The 20,649-nt window shown below is 40.5% G+C and overlaps 1 protein-coding gene and 4 non-coding genes across 5 annotated transcripts; all 5 read left to right on the top strand.

The window, feature by feature from the left end:
* The first annotated feature begins 3,104 nt into the window (after positions 1-3,104).
* LOC117461612 (U7 small nuclear RNA) lies at positions 3,105-3,161 on the top strand. The gene has a single exon (XR_004553727.1). It is a non-coding gene; the product is annotated as a U7 small nuclear RNA (small nuclear RNA).
* Positions 3,162-3,826: 665 nt separating this feature from the next.
* LOC117461615 (U7 small nuclear RNA) lies at positions 3,827-3,883 on the top strand. Its single transcript, XR_004553730.1, has one exon. It is a non-coding gene; the product is annotated as a U7 small nuclear RNA (small nuclear RNA).
* A 674-nt stretch (positions 3,884-4,557) lies between these two features.
* LOC117461614 (U7 small nuclear RNA) lies at positions 4,558-4,615 on the top strand. Its single transcript, XR_004553729.1, has one exon. It is a non-coding gene; the product is annotated as a U7 small nuclear RNA (small nuclear RNA).
* A 933-nt stretch (positions 4,616-5,548) lies between these two features.
* Positions 5,549-5,606, top strand: LOC117461613 (U7 small nuclear RNA). The gene has a single exon (XR_004553728.1). It is a non-coding gene; the product is annotated as a U7 small nuclear RNA (small nuclear RNA).
* Positions 5,607-6,383: 777 nt separating this feature from the next.
* lpcat3 (lysophosphatidylcholine acyltransferase 3) lies at positions 6,384-19,661 on the top strand. The gene is made up of 10 exons (XM_034102892.2): positions 6,384-6,603; positions 9,418-9,525; positions 10,706-10,812; positions 13,011-13,104; positions 13,302-13,339; positions 15,809-15,987; positions 16,124-16,232; positions 16,839-16,925; positions 17,189-17,352; positions 19,289-19,661. Exons 1-10 carry the CDS (start codon positions 6,519-6,521, stop codon positions 19,647-19,649), a joined length of 1,332 nt encoding a protein of 443 aa, XP_033958783.1. The 5' UTR covers positions 6,384-6,518; the 3' UTR covers positions 19,650-19,661.
* Positions 19,662-20,649: the final 988 nt, after the last annotated feature.

Genomic DNA, 20,649 nt, shown 5'->3' with positions numbered 1-20,649 from the left:
GGCTACGCCTCTCTATTTGGACTGGTAGATCTCGGCAGACTGGCAACTTTAAAAGTAGCTCTCGGTTCAAAAAAGGTTGGGCACCCATAAGTTACATTCTTGACTGTTACAATGAGCCTTGATGGTTTGTAAAAAAATAAACAACCATCGGGGCCCTTAGGTCAGAATAAGAGGTAAAAATGTACCTTGATAATATTCTGGTACCTTTTAAGTTTAGTTGGCAATTACACAAATAGTACAATCAGGCCCGGTTCTACGGGGGTGCATAAGGGTGCATTGCACCCTCAGTTGAGTCGTTATGCACCCTCATTTGACAAATGAAAAGTAAAAAAAAAAAAAATTAAAAGTGAAAAAAATTAAAAGTGAAAAATATTACATTTAGCCTACTATTACTAACAATAGTAGTAATAATAATGAGAAGAAGAATATAGTTGAAATAAAATAAATTGTAATTGTGGTTGAATAACATTGTCTGCTGCATTTATTTGATCAATTTAAACGGTAAGTAACGTTATTATGTCAGGTGCGCGTGACCTGTGCCGCTGCACATTCATCATCTGCAAGGTGCTTACACAGCAGTCAGTGATGGATCAGAAAATGGTTAAAACAACCAGCCCTTATCGCCAGCATACACTGCATCTACTGCAGGTATAACAGTTCAGATCATGGGGACATTACGTTACCCGCGGCCACTGTCGTGAACACGAACGTCCTCCTGCCCGACTCGCCGGCTTTGCCCGCCTCGCCCACAGAGGCGGAGCAGCCACAGCCGTCTTCGTTACCCCAAACACCGCCACCCCTCGGCGGCCCGCAAGTGCCAGAGGACCTCTGAGAGAACAGAGCCTGCCCAGGTATATTTAAAAAAGTACCCAACTCGCCCGTACAGTGGGGTGAGGCGCTCATTTTGCAGCTCATGGTTTCAAAACAGAGATTGGCTGGAATATTCATGTAAAAAGATGCCATCTTCTGCTATGCATGTCGACATTTCGGTTCAAGTAAGTCAGATGCCTTCACCACAACTGGCTACAACAACTGGCGCCATGCTCTTATGGGCTACGTGATAAGGGACTGGGAAGGCATAATCAAGCAAAGAGCACATAGATCCATAGATCTCTTAACGTTGCTCTCAAAGTGCATCAGATTGATGGTTTTAACTTCAATATTTAAAAAAAAAATCTTCCCGGGGGAGCATGCCCCCGGACCCCCCAGAGGAGGTGAGGTCCCCCCTAGAGGAGGTGAGGTCCCCCCTAGAGGAGGTGAGGACCCCCCTAGAGGGTGTTAGGTACACTCCTCACTTATAAAAATAGCACTTTACCACTGCACCCTCTCTAATCTCAGATGCACCCTTAGTCATTTTGTTCTGGAACCGGGCCTGAGTACAATACATCTATAAAATAATAAGATGATTTGTGCACATTATTGATAGATGTTTTCAATAGTTTTTTAAGATTCAAAAGGTTTTATTTTCATTAAAGTTACAGCGTAGTCATTGGTAATGCAAATCTTTAATCCTAGTGTATATTCTATAATATGAACATAAATAAAGTGCAAGTCGAATAAGGCAAGGGTGCAAGTAAAAGGCAGGAATGGGTATACATGTATAATCACATTAGATAATAGAATATAATCGGAGGGATGAAACCCTCTTTAATGGTCAGTCTCACATGCAGAGCACACAGCACACAGTGACAATTGTTCTCTGCTTTTAACCCATCCTAGTGCCAGCTGGAGTCTAGTACTAGGAGCAGTGGGCAGCTATTGTACATCGCCCGGGGAGCAATGGGAGTGAGGGGGGTGTCCTATGCCTTGCTCAAGGGCACCACGACAGGGCAGGAGGTGAACTGGGACCTCTCCAAGTAGCAGTCCACTCTCCATATTTTAGGTCTGGTCGGGGACTTGAACCGGCGACCAAGCTCACAGTCCAAGCCCTATACTGACTGAGCCACTGCCGGTAAAAATGTAGATAATATATAGAAATATATAGAAAATATATTAGGGATCCCTTCCTAATTAGTTCATAATGCTACTTTTATTTAAACGCTCTGACTACATCTTGCCCCACAGCTTTAAGCATTTTTGGACCAGCGTTAGCTATTTTTCTGCATTTGTTTTCAGCTCGACGAGAACACAGTTTGATTAAAATGACAAACCTGTTGCAGAATACATGACACATATTGTTTTGTTTTTTGTGCTGTGCTCTCACTGACCTCGCGCTGACATGGGTAGATTCTACATAATAATGACAAAAAGTGACTTTTGTTCATTAACATCCATTGATGTGATAATACAATTGTACTTAAACTGAAGGAAATTAATATGACAACAGTTTGATACAAGTATAAGGTTCAAGGTTCAAGGCTTTTATTGGTCATACGTGGTGCATAGAGTGTAGTTATGACCAGAGCCCTAGAGAGATAGTATCTCTCGGGCTCTGGTTATGATCATGAACATCTTAGGTCACAGGCTCCTCCAACAGTGCAACACAATACAACAGATAAAATAGTGCAAGTAAATAGTAATACAAAAGAAAAATAGTAAAAAAGTGAAATAGTGAAATAAGAGTCTATAATACAAGTGATATGATATATTAGCTAAATAAATAATTTCTAAGTAGCAGCCAGATGAATGTTATGTATGTTGTTATATAAGTATAAGTTGTAAAAGTATGATTTCAGCTGTAATATCTGCGATATAAACCTTTTAAATTGCAATAACAGCAAAAACAGCAACATTATCACGTTATTATTATCCACAAATAAATATGATCAGTTGGTGAGAGGGAAGATCCGGGACGATTCACCGTTTGATTGGCTCAGAAAACGGAAGTCCCGCCCATTTCCCCCGCCTGGTTAACGCTCTCTGATTGGAGGATCTTCGGCTCAGTTTTGCATACCCAGCCTGCACTGCGGTAAAACATATCTTTGTAACTTATCTACATGCGAATTGTTGGAAAGTTGAAGAGGACATTTTCATATTTCCATGTTTTATATTATGTGTGTAGTTTCTTTTTGTTTGTGTGTTACAATGAGTGGATGAAACATGACACCATAACAGAAGGGTGTGTTTTCAATGTAGCCATAGTGACAGCCGACCGTTTGTAGGGCAGGAATCTTTGCTCTTTAGATATTTGTCTAGCAGGTTTCTCGTAAAGAGAAGCCCCCACATGTTGTCTAAAATAAAACTTCACATCAGAAAAGAACCTTAAACATCAACACTTGACTATATACCAAAAGCAGACGTGGGGTATGAAAGTACTCACATGATCTTGAAAAGTAGTAGTAAAATGTGACTCAAGTAAGCGTACACACAAGTATTAGCATCAAAAATATAATTAAAGTACCAAAAGTAGTAATTCTGCAGATTGACCCATTTCAGAATAATATATAGGATATGTTTTATAATTATTGATGCATTACAGTTTTTTCAAAACCGGTAAAGTTGCAGCTAGTTTTAATGAGAAATCGGCAAAGTAATTAAACATACAAAACGAATGTAATGGAGTCAAAGTACACGGTTTACCTCTGAATTGTTCTGGAGTAGAAGTACAAAGTAGCATAACATTGAAATACTCAAGTAAAGTACAAGTACCTCAAATTTGTACTTAGTTACTTCCCACCTCTGTGTTTAAGTGGGCGACGTTGTGTGTCCAGTAGTACAAATGTATCAAGAAGTATTTGCACATGTAGGAGTTTGAAGAAATATACATACAGTACATTTTGTGATGTGTTGTTGTTTGTTGTGTTACAGTGAGTGGTTACAACACCACACCATAACAAGAGGGTGTGTTTTCAATGTAGTGATAGTGACAGCCGACCGTTTGTTGGGCAGGAATCTTTGCTCTTTAGATATTTCTCTAGTAGGTTTCTCGTAAAGAGAAGCCCCCACATGTTGTCAAAAATAAAACGTCATCATAATGTTCGATATTTAAGAAGAACCTTAAACATCAACACTTGACTATATACCAAAAGCAGACGTGGGGTATGAAAGTACTCACATGATCTTGAAAAGTAGTAGTAAAATGTTACTCAAGTAAGCGTACACACAAGTATTAGCATCAAAAATATAATTAAAGTACCAAAAGTAGTCATTCTGCAGATTGACCCATTTCAAAATAATATATATGATATGTTTTATAATTATTGATGCATTACAGTTTTTTCAAAACTGGTAAAGTTGCAGCTAGTTTTAATGAGAAATGTGCAAAGTAATTAAACATACAAAACGAATGTAATGGAGTCAAAGTACACGGTTTACCTGAGTTGTACTGGAGTAGAAGTACAAAGTCATAACATTGAAATACTCAAGTAAAGTACAAGTACCTCAAAATTGTACTTAGTTACTTCCCACCTCTGTGTTTAAGTGGGCGACGTTGTGTGTCCAGTAGTACACATGTATCAAGAAGTATTTGCACATGTAGGAGTTTGAAGTGATATACATACAGTACATTGTGTGATGTGTTGTTGTTTGTTGTGTTACAGTGAGTGGTTACAACACCACACCATAACAAGAAGGTGTAGATTTGTTGTCCCAGTACCGTCAGACGTCCTTAGCAAGAGCAGGAATTTAAAGCTTTTTAGATATTTCTCTAGCAGGTTTCTCTTAAAGAGAAGCCCCCACATGTTGTCAAAGGAAAATAACCAATCTATGAGTAAGGAATAACTTCACTAGATCATTATAGCTTGATTTAAGCTTTGTACATGTAATGCTAGTTTAGTAGAACTGATGCAAAATATCTGTACAGTAAGTCGTATTTAATTGTATGTTATTTTTACAATTATTTCAAAGGTTGTTAAATAGTCAACTTTAGCAAGCTTAAACATATCACAAAAGAATACCATGAAAAATACTTGCATTCAAAGGAAAATATCACAGTTAAAAATAAATTAGCATTTAAAAAAAGTTGAAAATGTTAACTGAACTTCTTTTTTGGATACAAACCATTGTCAGACAAAAGAGAAACCTCCACATATTGTCAAAAATAAAACGACTCAACCTGCAGCATGGACTTTATTATTTTAGAATAACATGAAGTGCAGAAGTATTATCAGCTACATATGTACTAAAAGCAGAGGTGGGAGAAGTACTTATATTTTGTACTCGAGTAAAATAGAATTACCAAAGTGTAGGAATACTCTGTTACAAGTAGTCCTGTATTCAAAATGTACATTTCACATCATTAATCAAAATCTTTAAAGTAAATGTATTAAATAAATATAGTGGAGTAAAAGTACACGATGTACCTCTGAATTGTAGTGGAGTAGTAGTACAAAGTAGCAGAATATGGAAATACTCAAGTTTCAGTGGGAGACCTCGTGTGTCCAGTCGTACAACTTTATCAAAATAAAGAAATATTTGCACATGGAAGTTTTGCATTCGACTAATTCCCTTTCTGTTTTTAACTGTTGACTTTTGAGGAGTTTGAAGAAATATACATACAGTACATTGTGATGTTGTGTTTGTTGTATACAGTGAGTGGTTACAACACCACACCATAACAAGAAGGTGTAGATTTGTTGTCCCAGTACCGTCAGACGTCCATAGTAATAGCAGGAATTTAAAGCTTTTTAGATATTTCTCTAGCAGGTTTCTCTTAATGAGAAGCCCCCACATGTTGTCAAAGGAAATTACCACCATATAAATATGGATGAATTTAACCAGATTAAGATGACCTGATTTAAGCCTACGTAATACTCATTTAGTAACACTGACTCAAAAATATCTGTAAATAGTGTTTTCCTGTAGGTTATTTTTATCATTCTTTCAAAGGCTGTTCAAAGTCAACTTTAGCAAGCTTAAACACACCAGTCACAATAGAATACCATGACAAAGCCTTTCACTCAAAGGAAAATATCACAGTTAAATATTTTTGGATAGATTAACATTTAAAAAACCATGGTAACTGACTTTTTTTTTTTATGTAAACCATCTCAGTTTTAAGACTTTTGGAAGTGTATTGTAAATGTTTACATGTAGTTTGGCCTTACTGCAAATCAATAATGGGGAGGGCAAATAGACTTTGGCAATTTGATGTGCTTTCATATGGTGTTTACTATAAGCAAATTAAACCCAAATTACGTAATTAAGAGCCAATTATGAATTTGCCATCCCATGGGGTTTTAAAACATGCATGTAACAGTTTTACGTGGATCTTTTATTGGTGTTGTTCCTGCATGTCTACACAAGAGGGCACACTCAGATTTATTATATCACTTGTGTGTCTAATCGGGGGGTTAATTTTCACACACTTTGCATGCACTAGTTAACAGATTTGCTACATTAGAGCTGTGCTTCTACACATAGCCGACCTGTCAGCCCATAACTCCAATCTAAAACTGTTAAAACAATAAAAGAGTGGTATAGATAGACCGGAGGGGAGGAGAAGTAGGAGGAGAATCCCACAGTGTAACTTTGAAGCAGGTTGAAGGGCCTTTAAAGAGCGTGTGTTTGTGTGGATGTCTGCCGTGAGTCAGTAGAGTTCACTGAACCGTCGCGAAGAGACGTTTCCGCCCACAAGAAAGATGGCGGCTCCCTTGCTGGCGAATCTTTCGGAGTCCTTAGGTTCCCCGGAGCCAGCAGTTCGACTAATGTTATCTATTTTAATCGGTGAGTGTCGCCTCACGAATCACTTACGGGTTGTTGTGGTGTAGCTAGCCGGAATGGCATCCATCAGCGGGCAGGTTTAAGTGCTCTGTGTGACTGTTACACTCACTGCTAACATAACGCTCAGCCAGGTACTCATTGACACATAGCTACAAATCAGATGGTCTGTGTTAGCTGGATACATATGGAGTGTCCGTAAACAAAAATTGAGCTAAAAGACATATATCTAGTTAGCCTTTACACAAAAAGGCTCACTAACTAAACGTTAACTCATTCAAAACATCATCACCAATGGCTAACTTGTTACTGACATGATAGTGGTGTTTGCTAGTGTCGTGTAAAATATGGTTTTTAAATGTCTTGAACTAGCAACCAAACAGTTGTGTTGGACTACTACTGTTTTAAGATGGGTAGATAAATATCCCGAGAAACGAAATGTATCTATAGTTAGCCTTTACATACATAGCACACTAACTAAACTGATAAAAAAACATCACCAACGGCTAACTTATAACTGGCATGAAAGTGGTGTTTGCTAGTTTCGTAATATGTCGTTTAATTCCCTTATTGATGCAATAGCAACCAAACCCGTTGTATTGAACTACTACTGTGTACGCTAGGTACATAAATATCCCGATAAACTAAATATATCTCGTGTTAGCCTTAAAATAAACACCACACCAACTCAACGTTATCTCATTCCAAACAATAATACCAACGGCTAACTTGTAACTGATATGATAGTGGTGTTTGCTAGTTTCGTGTACAAATATTTAGTTTCAATACCTTATTGTTGAACTAGCAACCGAACCAGTTGTGCTGGACTATTCTGTGTTAGCTAGGTAAATACACATCCAGAGAAACCAAATATATAGTTAGCCTTTACAAACATAACACACTAACTAAACTGATTCTAATGGCTAATTTATAACTGACATGAAAGTAGTGTTTGCTAGTTTCCTGTGTAATATGTTGTTGAATTTCCTTATTGTTGAATTAGCTGAAAGTTGTGTTGGACTGCTGCTTTGTTAGCTAATTAACTATTGTATCCTGAGAAATTGAATGTATATCTCCAGTAACCCTTTTAAATAAATCGTATTCTTACTAAATGTTAAATCATTCAAAAAGGTACCATCTTGCCACTGTCATGATAGTTGTGTGTGTGAAATATTGTACTAAGCTTGCCAATTGTTGAACTAGCTTAGAGACTTTACACAATTATGTCAACCTAGCTGGACAATTTTCAAATGATTCAGAAAACCAAAGTAACATTGTTTGTGTGCGGTGGGTTTTGCATAATTGATCGAGACTGGTCTTGGTGAAAATAATAGTCCCAATGTTGTTGGGGGAGGGAATTGTTTGTCAAGGAGAGTGTGCTCAGGCTGCCAAAATGTGCCCCCTACCCTCCATTTTTCCACTTGGTTGAGTAGAGGGGAGACCGTTGTGAGGGGGTTAAAAGGTTGGAGTGAGCCTTTTCATAAATGTAGTATCTGCAGTTTCGTTATAGCATGTGTTGCAGTACTTTTAAATGACAGGGTGTAACAGAGGTCTGGATTGGGACAGGGTGTCCTCCATGCTGTCCTCTCTGAACTTTGCTCTGACACATGGACACGTATATTTCTCTCCGTGTCGCCTCATACCGGCAATACAATACACTGAACATGGCCTTGCAGATCAGACTTTGGTTGGTTAATGCCTGAAAGAAACTTAAGTTGCATGATCCTTGTCCCTGTGTTGCTCAATGTGGCTTGCATAATATTGCTGCCATGGTGCATGAAATAACAGAAGGTATTGTCTTCTAAACATAGGCGGATGTAATCCAACTACTTTGCAAGAGCTGATGTATACTAATGCACTGTGATGTTAGAAACACTTTGCATACATGGTTCAGATAACTAATTCCCTATAGCAGCTCCACACTTGACATATTGGACTGCGTGCGTTTTATCAAGATGTTCTTAGTTTCTATAAATCCCATAAAAACAGACACGCCTTTCAATAATTTCGTTGTCTTCCCTACGACTTTTTTTAAGTGTAGAAACTATGGTTTAATTATTTTAAAAGATGTTATTGTTTTTTGTTAATATTTTTACTGTAATCGTTCTATTTGAAAGTTTACTTTGACTCCAGGTCACTGCAAACTAACATTCAAATAGGAACAACTTGGTCTGGATATAAATACATGAGTATTAATATGCACCGGTCCAGTGTGTGTATATGGCAACACTGCGGTTCATGTGCGGTTGACTTAAAATAAACCTGTGCCCCCTGCTCTTCATCGTCATTAAGGATCATGTGCAACGGTGTGTTTCGACCACAATCTAGGTGAAAGAGGAATACATTAGCCTTTAACCGCACCGACACGACATTGTTGCTTTTAGTCGCTTCATTGGATTTGTTGACAATTAGAAACAATTAAAGATAATTGCCCTCTTTTTAAAAGTAACCCAGTTGAGGCAGATGGAAATGTGTTGCTTCAATGTTACATTAAGAACTACTCGAATGAAGCACATTTAAATATGAGCTGGTGCAATGTCTTGTATTTTCAAGGTCTGTTGCACTTATTGTACGTCTCTTTGGATAAAAGGATCAGCTCATGAAAGGAAATGTAATATTCCCACAAATTGTAACTATTTGATAACCCCAGGGAGGAAAATGGGTGTAGGGACTTTTACATACATACATACACAAATACACACAAATGGTACTAATGTGCTGCTGAGTATGTGCCATGAGGTTTTTTTACCACAAGGTCAGTGTTGTTGATATCTGGGGGGGTCGACATTGTGTTTAACCTTTGTTCTCTCTCTCCTGTAGGGTATCCCTGTGCTCTGGTGTACCGGAAGTATTTGTTCTACCAGACAGCCACCGTTATAAACTTGTTCCACGCGATATCTGGACTGGCTCTAGCTGCATTCAACTTTGGTGAGATGAAGGTTTTAAAGATTTTGTTGTCGAGCTCCTATTCTTTGAGGTGGTTCAGATTTTATTTTATTTTTTTTAAAACTGCACTTTTTATTTTCTTGTAAACACACCAAGAGTCATGTTTAAATTAATTTCAAAGGAACAATAAACCCGTGTCCTTGAACCTTAGCAAACGTCTTGTGTTCAACCAGGACCCAAGTTCCCTATGCTTTTGCTTTCAACTGACTAAAAGGAACAACAATCTTCTAAATTGGCCAATTATTGAGCAAGATGGACCTACTAAATTAGCTGCAAAATCATCCTTTAGGGCAATTACGCACCCTCAATGTACGTCATAATGTTTTTAGAAATGTATGATAGCAAATTTGTGCCCGTCGCTGGCAAAATCAAGCTCTTTTATTGAACATACAGCTGGTTTGCCCGATGTGATGCTCCAAAAACTCCACAGGTTACATATAATGTGACAGAGGAAAGACTGAACTTGAACAGAAAGCACTCTTGACTTTTTACGTTTAAAACCTAATTGCTTAAGATGTCTTCATATGTAAAATATTGTTTGGTCAGGTTTCAAATTGCTTGTCCAACAGTTCAAACCACAAAGATTTCTAATTTAAACTGGCACTGACAAATTCACGAGTAAAGCCGCAGCAAATTATTCATCAACCGTTCTTAAAATTCATAACAAATGTGTCAAACATTAGCTCGACCCAGCGTCTAAAATGTGTAATATTTGATGCTTTCACGTCATGTATAATAAAAAACTGATTATCGTTGAGTTTTGGTCAATCCTTATATTTCTAAATTGCCTAAGTGACATTTAAAGGTAGGAAGTGCTTCTCCAAATAAGATAAAAACATAAATGAATGAAGCGTCTTCAGAGATAAGACTAGCATGCCATAGTAAAACATAAACTGCTGACATCCATCTTTCTTTATTCTGTTTTGTGGCTGCACTTGGGTGTTACAGCAGGTGTGTTGCTTTATATGTATCCTCATGGAATACTTTTCCCTTCCAACACTCTTGGGAAAGGGAAGTGTGTATGCTGGATATGCCGTGTTGTTCTTTTTCCATCTGTGCCAGTATTGAAGTGTGGAGGGAAAACATGCCGTTGTCATGTCCAGTCCTACAGGTCACACTTGACTACACTCACCCCCCCCCCCCCGCCCTCTTTTTTTCCCAGGCCCTCAGATCTATCACTCTGCAGTATGCGTCCTCGTCCAGTTCCTGATGATGAGGCTCATGGGGAGGACGATAACAACTGTCCTGAGCAGCTTTACCTTTCAAATGGTGAGACGTCCCCCTGTGTCTTTTTATTTCCTCTCCCCTTTTTATCCAATTCATCCAGGCTTATTTTTTTTATAGCGTTATCTCCCTTTGGTCCCCTGTCAGACTGTTACTGCAGTGGCTCTGGTGTTTGTTCTTTCTTCCGTTTGTCTGCACAGTCTGATATCAGCATTCTGCAATTTCCTTTAATTGCCCTGTTAATGCCACACTGTTTTCCACCTGTACTATTACGGCGCATTTCCACTACAGCGTGTGCCCGGGCCCGGCCCGTTGTTGGTTGCGTTTCCACTTGGCGTAGTTCCGGTTAACGGGTATCTTTTTACAGTTTTCTGGCTCTCCAAAATCGAGGTTCTTTCCGGCCAACAACCGGACTGATGCTAAACTAGTGAGAGAATCGCTGGCAACTACAACAAGATGAACATATTTGACCGTGATTTAATTGTAATACACGTTTCCAAATGATGAAGTAACAACATACTGATACCGGTTAGTAGAAACCATGAATTAATGCTTTGACAAGTCTGCAGACAGACGGCAGGCCAAACACCTTTTTAAAATGCGTGTTTTCTGAATGGAGATCGGCTAAGCTAACGCAGTATCTGCTCCGACCGTCCACACTCACAACAACGGCCTCCAGACATAAATAACCCAGCGACTGTATTCTCCATGACACAGGCAGTCTGTGGTTTGAACTTGTTTAACTTTTGTCTAGTTTCTGAACAGATATGAGGAGCTGTGAGCTCTGAGGGCTAAGAGCTAACGGCTGATGTTGGTTTTGTGTTTCGCATTGAATATGATGTCACGGCTCCGCCTACACTGCGTTACTATAGTTACTGCCCCAGCTATTACACTGTAATGGAAACGCAGCATAAAGTGAGCCTGGCCTTCCAAGTCCTAACTATACCGTTCTAAGCCGCACGAGGCCCTGCGCCATAAGGGCCACCTATAGAGTGGTGCATTGATGACGTACTTTAGTAGGCCGATCGGGACGTTAGCATCGCAGAGAGTCCTTCCACAAAAAGCAAGGGTATTACTATTTTCTATTGGATATCGGTTTACTGTATAGCAGAAAATAAAAACAGTGACAAACACCTTTTTAATACCTACATGTGTTCAGCAGGATAGTTTCCACATATTAACAGCACTTCTTTTTTTTTAAGAGTAAATGCACTCGCCAGAAGTAAGAGCTAACGTTAAGCTATAAAGTAAATACATCCTGGTCACATGGCTGGCTAATCATCTGCATGATGATGTTTAGTAGACAAGTTAGTCACTTGTTGGAAACCGACATTTTTATGACACATAGAAGCTTTGGATATTAACAAGTGGATTATTAACTGACTTATTTTATGACGGAAACCAAAGAGTTAAAATCTCTTCCGCTTGTTTAACCACAGACTTTATTTCAGCCCTCTAACCATAAACAAACCGTTGACTTTGAGACGAGAGAACCAGAAGTGGCACAATGCTGACCAGGTTTTAGGACTCATCCCAGTCCACTCTATAACCAATAATCTCATGGTGTGGTCACATCCTTCCTTGGGGATTGCTGGTTCCGGTGTTTTTGCATGCTTTTGCGTTTACTGCTCAACCCTTTTATAGGAGCATGATAATGGAAACCACATTGTTTTACACAGAATGTGCTCATGTTAGATTTCCTTTGCATTCAGCACCACACTTCCTGTCATTGGTTTTTAGTGAATTTCCCCTTTCTGTTCGTTCTTGTGGCAACAACACTTATGTGCAATACGCTCCTAGCTTACGCTACTACTGGCTGCTACTTCTTAGGTGCTGTTCACACGAGAGCGAAACGGGTTGTATCCGCTACTTTTCTCCATGTACTCCAGCGTGTCCCGGCTTGTTTGCGTTCCCGTGTAAATGGGGTCTTAGGTAGTTCATTCCAACCAGCATCTGTATGTTATTATGTAAATATAGAATTACATTTTGCTTTCCCTGCAATCTACCCACTACCACACAGTATTCTACAATGTTACACTTATTTTATTTGATAAATACTTCCTGCTAGTTTTATGTGCATGCCTTTTTGATCTAATAGTGTGTTCTTTTCCCCCCGTCTCTATCTATACTGCTGTAACAATGTACATTTCCCCTCCGTGGGACGGATAAAGGAATTCTGATTTTGTAGAGCTCTGATAAACATCTGCTTTGTCATGTCGTCCTCTCCCTCTCTCCTCCTGCAGGTGTACCTGCTGGCAGGGTATTACTACACAGCGACAGAGGAGTATGACATCAAGTGGACCATGCCTCATTGTGTCCTCACACTCAAACTTGTTGGTGAGTTGACTCTCTTTGCTCTCCTTGCAGATGGTTTCCCATTTCATATCTTCCTGTTGCCGTCGTTGTTCTCCAGTGAGTGATTAACACACTGATGACATGGCCTTTGCATGCTTTAACAGTGTTCATCAAAATGATAATGGCATCAAGCACTAGTCACCATAGTGTCTGACACCAGATGCATTTTCTGATTACAGGTTTGTCATTTGATTACTATGACGGCGGGAAGGAACCAGTGAGTTTGTTGATCTCTTTGCTTTTGCCTGCTTCCTCGTTCCTCGTTCATGTGGTCTGTCTTGGAATGTCCTTCGTTTGAGTTTTGTTTGTTGTCTGTTAGTTCCTGTAATTGTCATTTATTTGTGTCATTCTGTCGTGTGGAAGAAAAGGCAGATGAGTTGTTGCAGGATATCTGATTGTTTTCACCAAAAACAAGCAGACGATCACGATGTGAAAACATACAGATTTATTCAAAATTGCAAAATGGGCTAGTTCATTATTCCATTCACAGAAAGCACAATATTTATTAAATGGTGAGACCTTTTAAAACCACATTGTTAAGTAGTGTGGAGCTGCAGAAATATCCCAGCCTACAAATTGTATTTCAAAAACTCTAAATGTTCAGCTCAAAACTCAAAGATTTCCTATCATGTAAACAAATATTCAAATATTCAAAATGGAGAGGCTGAAATGAGTCTATAGAGGCGAAGTCCCGCCCATCTACTTCCGCCCCATGGGATCTTATTTCTGAAAAATTATGTATTGAAGTCAATGGAGAGAGAAAGATTATCTTTCGATCCCGTTTGAATTGTGCCACGAGTTACACACATGTTTGTCAATTTAAAAAATAATTTCCATGTCAAAAAAGTCACAGCTTGTCGTAAAACTGTTGAAATATAAGACTACGAAAAATACGCAACTGGAAAGACTACAAATCCCAGAGTCCCGTCCCGCATGCTGGCTCTGGAACGACTAACTCCCCTTGTGTGTGCACAGCTCTCAACGTGCCCTGACTTGGAATGATTTTCACCTCTTTTAATACTTTCCGCCTCGTTCTGAAAGAAAGAAGTGAAATGTTCCAACGTGACGGCCGTCTTGGTGTGTGGAGCGAGACGGGAGATGTAGTTCATTGAGCGGTTTCACACACAAAGTGTTACTTCACAGTTTTACGACACATTTGTATTTTTTTTAACTTGCAAAATTATCTTTTAAATTGACAAACATCATATGTGTAACTCGTGGCACAATTCAAACGGGATCGAGAGATAATCTTTCTCTCCCCATTGACTTCAATGCATACTTTTTCCGTAATAAGGTCCCATGGAGGAAAGGGAGGGGCTTCGCCTCTATAGTGACAGAAACCTTAAAGCATGACTACCACCAACCCAGAGCGGTATTAAGATAACTGCAACATAACAAAGGGGCTTTGTGCCTGTGAGGAGCTGCTCTGACCCCTCAGCCTTCCCTCCTTTATACGTAGCTGCAGTCAGACGCGCTCTATTTGCCTACTAAAGGCTCTGTGGAGAAAAAGACAAGACGCTAGAGTAGAGGGGGAGAAACGGGACACAATAAAGGGGAGAGAAATATCAGCAGAGGGCGTGTGATGATGAGGCAGAAATTGTGTGGTGTATATGTAATTTATAGGCCTCCTTCGTGGAATCATATAAAAACCAATGTCCTCCTTATTTTTCTTCTTATCCTAGAATAGAATCGTTCTTATTTTTTCTTTTTAATCAAAATCACTCCTGGGGTATTTTTTAAGTTTAATTAACATTTTATTAGTGCCCGGCACCGCACGCTTAAACCGCGCTGAAATGCGCCTTTAGATGACACATTTTTACTGAAACTCAATTGATTTAAACCACATACAGGAAGTGTGACTAACACACTGGAATACTCCAAATTCCTTTATCACATTGATGCGATATTAATCACAATGACGCAACCCAAAGAGATAGCTACTCCAGTAGAGGGAATCATCATATCATTCCCTCACCCTCATTTCCTTTCAAAAACTATCTTTTGAGCAGCCCTTCCCTTTTCCTGTTCTTTCACTCGTCTTCAGTGAGCTTGGTTCCTCCCTCCTGTCTCTGACAGCTGTTATTTCCCCCTTCTGTTGCTTTATTTGATTTGTATTCTAATGAGTGTTTACGCTGTGCTTATTAATTCTGTTGTATCTGTGTCAAAATGTACACATCTGCTCCGTCTGGGTAATATTATCAATGTAAAGTACACAGTGTACAGCCTGCAGTTAAACGCCAGTTATAAGTATTCAGTGCAGCGATATTGAGTTTGTGGTCAGTCAATATTGTTTCTAAAGGCATCCTTTTGTAACTAGATATTTCCTGTATCAACAGGATACACACATCTAGCTACAGTGTAGATATATCAATGAAAATCTTAGGTCACAGGCCCCTCCAACAGTGATACAACAGATACAATAGTGCAAGTAAATATAAATAAAATAGGATATAAATAGTGCAAGGAGGGCCTATATACAAGTAATTGGAATATGATATATTAGATAAATAAGTTGCAAACAGATGAATGTTCTTTCAAAAGTTCAGGTGTTTAACAGTCTTATAAGCATGTCTTCTAACATGCTGTTAAAAGGGCTTATCGGCCCTTCTCGGCTCCCTTCTTCTCCTCTCTTCCTCCTTCCTTCTGCCCTCTTTAATATATGTCTTCTCATGTCCTTAACCTCCAGTCCCAGCTGAGTGAAGAGCAGAAGAAGGCCGCCCTCCCCTCGGTGCCCTCCCTCCTCGAGGTGTGCGGCTTCTCCTATTTCTACGGAGGCTTCCTGGTGGGGCCCCAGTTCACGCTGCGCAGCTACCAGAAGCTGCTGGCCGGGGAGCTCACCGACAGCCCCGGAAAGCCTCCCAACAGGTACAAGAGGGACACAATCACCAGTGATGAAAAGTGCCATCTGTACAATAAACCAACTGTGCCGTATCAGATCCCTGCAGTTTGTAATATCCACCGCTAATCTCCCATCGTCCTCTCGTCCGTCTTTCTCCTCCAGCGTTACACCGGCTATGAAGAGGTTTGCTCTGGGTTTTCTCTGCCTGACGATATATACAATATTTAGTCCCTATTACCCAGACAGCTACTTCTTAACAGATGAGTATGAGGTGAGAACGACAATATTTAAAAACATAAATTATTCAATAACCATGCTGAATATGCACATCTCTTTACCTCTTGCCATACAAAAGAAACAAAGGAAAGCTTTTAACACTCTAGTACTTTGTTTTTCTATAGATATTTTATAAATATATATACCTCTTTGATCTTCTGTTGATGTGCATATTTAAAGGTCCCATGTCATGGCTGTTTCTACTGATCATAATTCCATTGTTGAGGTAGAATACATTTATATTGTGCAATGTTCCAAACTCACATTGGTTTCTCACAGCATCTCTGTATAGCATGTGTATTCACTCCTCCACGCCTTGTTGGAGCTCCAGGGTGCACTTTGAGGGTTTGTGACTGCAGACCGTTCACATGCAGAAACACCTTCATAACACAAGGGGACGGGTAACAGCCAGACGAGCATGACATGGGCCCTTTAAGGTGTATTTGCTGCTCCTAGGCCATGCCTGGTTAACGTGCTACTTTACCTATAAACTATTTTCCAATGTTAGATATTGATAATGTTCATCTATTTTTGTTGCTTAAAGTTTGTCAGAACAAAAAAGGTAGTTTGTCTAAAATATGAAACGTTGTGTTTTCCACAGGCCCAGCCCTTCTGGTATCGCTGTGTGTTTGTTCTGATTTGGGCTAAAGTCATCTTGTATAAATATGTCAGCTGTTGGGTTATCGCGGTAAGTAACCTCTTGATTCGCATGAAATGAGTTTGAACAAAGCAGCCTACTGATTTGTTTCCTAGAATAACTTGTTTAAAGCTGTAGCTACAGACTGATTTTAACTATAGAGGGCATTAGGAGTAAAACGCCACCCTTGACATACCTTTGCACACACTCACACATGGTTAGATCCTTTTTTTGTCTCGCCCTGATCAGCCCATGTGAATATTCCCAGTTGATCAGGTTCTCGTGGTTTATGGTGCGATCTTGCTTTGTTGCAGGAAGGCGTATGTATATTATCGGGGCTAGGCTACAACGGTGTGGTGGATGGTGAGCACAGATGGGACGCCTGTGCCAACATGAAGGTGTGGGTCTTTGAAACCACGCCTCTCTTTGGAGGAACCATCTCTTCCTTCAACATCAACACAAACGCCTGGGTGGCCAGGTCAGTGCCGAGCCCGGAGAAATCTGTTCAGGCGCTATCTCACTTTGTGTTCAAACCGTGATTGTAGAAGTTAAATATTGACTTAGATGATGGCAGTAAAGTAGAGGGGTATTACAGTTCACTCCAATCTGCATATGTGGCAGTGCTTCACAGTAGAAGCCTGGCATCACATGCTGCTGCAGCCTCGCTTCACACTTTGTTCTCACACAGAGGAGTCGTCACAGGGAGGGGAGACGCATCTGAGGAGGGGGTTACAGTTTGATATCAAGCAGGAGCCTCGTGCATAAACCGTTTTAAACATACGACCACACTGAGCAAAGCAATTTATTGAACAGACAGTTTATTACATGGTCCATTTCAGACGCGTCACGCACACCATGAGGAGAGGCGTCTCTCTGCAGTGGAGATCCACTCCTCTCAGCAAGCAGAGCTCCACCAAGTGGCTTTTATAATGGGACTTCTGTTCTACGTCATTACCCTAAAAGACAGAGAAATAGATGTTGTTGTTTTGGTTGTATAAATGGACTTTATTGTGCTGCTGGAATGTTTTATTAATACAGGTGGCTGCACGTCTGTTTTAGATCTTAATACATTTTGACTTCTGAGCTCAACAACAATCGAAAGCAAAGATCCCAGATCCCTGCAAAGAGTAACATGCTAATATCAGTTTAGCCTAGTGTTGTTCTGCTTTTTGGGGTTGTCTCTTTCCTGCATTGGGGGGGGTCAAATCCCCCCCCCCCCACCTGAAACGCCTCTATTTTGACTCCTTTGTTTACTTCTGTAACATAGTGCCATCTCTATTTAACTCTATTGGCTAGCGCTCCAACACATTGTCCGTGATAGGCTAAGGGGCGGGACATCTCTAAGCGGTTGACCAATCACAACAGAGCCGGCCAGCTAACCAATCAGAGCAGACTGGGCTCTGGTTTCAGACAGAGGGTGAACAGAGGTGCTGCAGCACAGGCAGTATGAGAACAATAAAGAGTAACAATTGGCATACTAGCGCCGCCGTACACAGAATAAATTAAACGTGCTGAAAGAATGAACATGGAACTATTCAGTGCAGCCCCTCGATCAGAACGTTGTACGCTAAAGCTTGTTGATAAAGAGCCTTCATGACCTTGGCAGATAAGATACAGACATCATTGTTTGACCTACAGAGAGAAGTCTATTTATAGCCACTTCTTAAGCAGTTTAATGTAAAATGGGCTACGTTTTGTATTGAACCTCCTTCCTCTGAAATGCAATTTAAAGAACGCGCATGATTTCTGTACGGCTTTCAAATTCATCCAGCATGCAGTTGGGAAGAAGCCAGTGCGAATCAGAGGCATGACTAATTAGTACGAGGAGAGGAGGACGCAGTCTGATAGGAGAAGCTCCTCGAGGGGTCAGTGTGCCTCAAACAAGCTACTTCCAATTAAGTGCCGTTTGAAACGCCTTTTTTATAGCTGTTCCAAATGGCTTCATAGAAGTCAGCTGCTATAGAGGGGCATCAAAGACACCTTACACCAGAAGTTCAAATGATCCCCCCCATTAAGGACATCAGAAAGGTTATGTCTTATGTTGTTTAATATCAGACGAGCACTTTGCATACTGAAGCAAAGATGTCAGCCGCGGTGCTTCATGCACTTTGTCTGACCCGCTCTTGACAACACGGCGTGCCCATGCCGTGTGTGAGAAACACAGTTTCCAAGCTTTCTGTGTGTAAAGACCCTCAACACTGGCAAGCATTGAATACATGAGTACCCTTGAAGATGATGGGATTGAAAGTTGTTGAGATGTTTTAATATAACCTCAGTTGCTATGCAACAACAACTTTCAGGTGAGCGAGTGCTTAACTTGTGGGCAGTGATGCACGAAGCTTCCTGACTGCCCTCATCTGGATTGAAGTCGGAGAAACAAACCATAACTCTTTCTTCCTCTTCTCTGTTTGTAGACACGTCTTCAAGAGGTTGAAGTTCCTGGGCAATAAGACCCTGTCTCATGTGACCACGCTCCTCTTTCTCACCGTTTGGCACGGCCTTCACTCCGGATACCTGCTGTGCTTCTCCATGGAGTTCTTCATCATCACCGTGGAGAGACAGGTACACGCACTGAGCAGGTGCAGGGAGCTCCTCAGGATCCATATGTGCAGGATCTCAAATCATCTGGGTTTTGTTTTCCTACTAGGTTGTGGATTTGTTGTTGAACTGTTTGCAGACCGATTCTTTACGAGAGACAGTCTCTTGTTATTAGATGGCGTAAACAAAATGGATGAAGTGCTTTTCACTGCTGAACAACATGTGATTAAATATTGACTTCTGTCACAATTTGGCATCAGTTTATTATAACTTGTTTTATTGTATTACTATAACTCTCTCTCTCTCTCTCTCTGTCTCTGTCTCTGTCTCTCTCTGTCTCTCTCTCTCTCTCTCTCTCTCTCTCTCTCTCTCTCTGTCTGTCTGTCTCTCTCTCTCTCTGTCTCTCTCTCTCTCTCTCTCTCTACATGTGAACGGTCTGCAGAGTCACAGCCCTCAAAGTGCACCCTGTAGCGAGTACAACTCTCACACAGAGAAGACCTGTCTGTGCTGCCCCAGAACGCCTCGTTGGACATTTCTCCTCACACACCAGGCAGGACCCCTTGGCGTCACTATCAAACGCAGTGGGGGAGCTTTAGGCAAGGCAAGGCAAGTTTATTTCAACGCAAGGTAATTCAAAGTGCTTTACAAAACAAAAAAAAACAAAAAAATGAAAGACATTAAGCATTAAAAAAGAAAAGCTAATCAAATAAACATTAAGAAAAAAATACATGGATAAAAGTTACAGTGCAGTCTAAAATATAAATAGTTCAGCGTATATTTTCAACTAACAGGGAGTCCCATTGACTTGCATAGAGCTCCCTGAACGCTGGTAATAGACGAGTTGGGGTGGCGGAGAAATGCTCTCAGACCCGTTCTCACAGCGTTAGAAACATTTTTTTTACTCAATATCAAGCCACACTTATTGTTTTTACTTCGGCTGTGAGTGTGTGTGTGCTCAGGATGAGTTTCGCGCTGTCTCGCTGTATCGCCGACCCGGAAACCACACCAGTAAGCCAGCTCACTGAGCAGCGAGCCTCGCAACGTCCCGACCAATCAGAGCACACTGGGCTCACAGGGAGGGGAGGGGGGGGGGGCAGGAGCTCCAACAAGCCGTTTAGGCTATGAGTGAATACACATACGTCACAGAGATGCTGTGAGAAACCAATGTGAGTTTGGAACATTGCACAATTTAAATCTATTCTAGTCGACCTGAACAATGGAATTATGATCAGTGGAA

Source organism: Pseudochaenichthys georgianus, chromosome 16, assembly GCF_902827115.2.
Source record: "Pseudochaenichthys georgianus chromosome 16, fPseGeo1.2, whole genome shotgun sequence".
Classification (NCBI taxonomy): Eukaryota; Metazoa; Chordata; class Actinopteri; order Perciformes; family Channichthyidae; genus Pseudochaenichthys; species Pseudochaenichthys georgianus.
Note: the sequence above shows the minus strand (reverse complement) of the source record. Positions and strands in the feature narration are given on the sequence as shown.

Coding starts and splice junctions, on each gene's coding strand:
- lpcat3 (XM_034102892.2), top strand. CDS start 6,519: ATGGCGGCTCCCTTGCTGGCGAATCTTTCGGAGTCCTTAGGTTCCCCG. Junction 15,988..16,123: donor CCCGGAAAGCCTCCCAACAG/GTACAAGAGGGA, acceptor TTTCTCCTCCAG/CGTTACACCGGCTATGAAGA. Junction 17,353..19,288: donor ACAAACGCCTGGGTGGCCAG/GTCAGTGCCGAG, acceptor CTCTGTTTGTAG/ACACGTCTTCAAGAGGTTGA.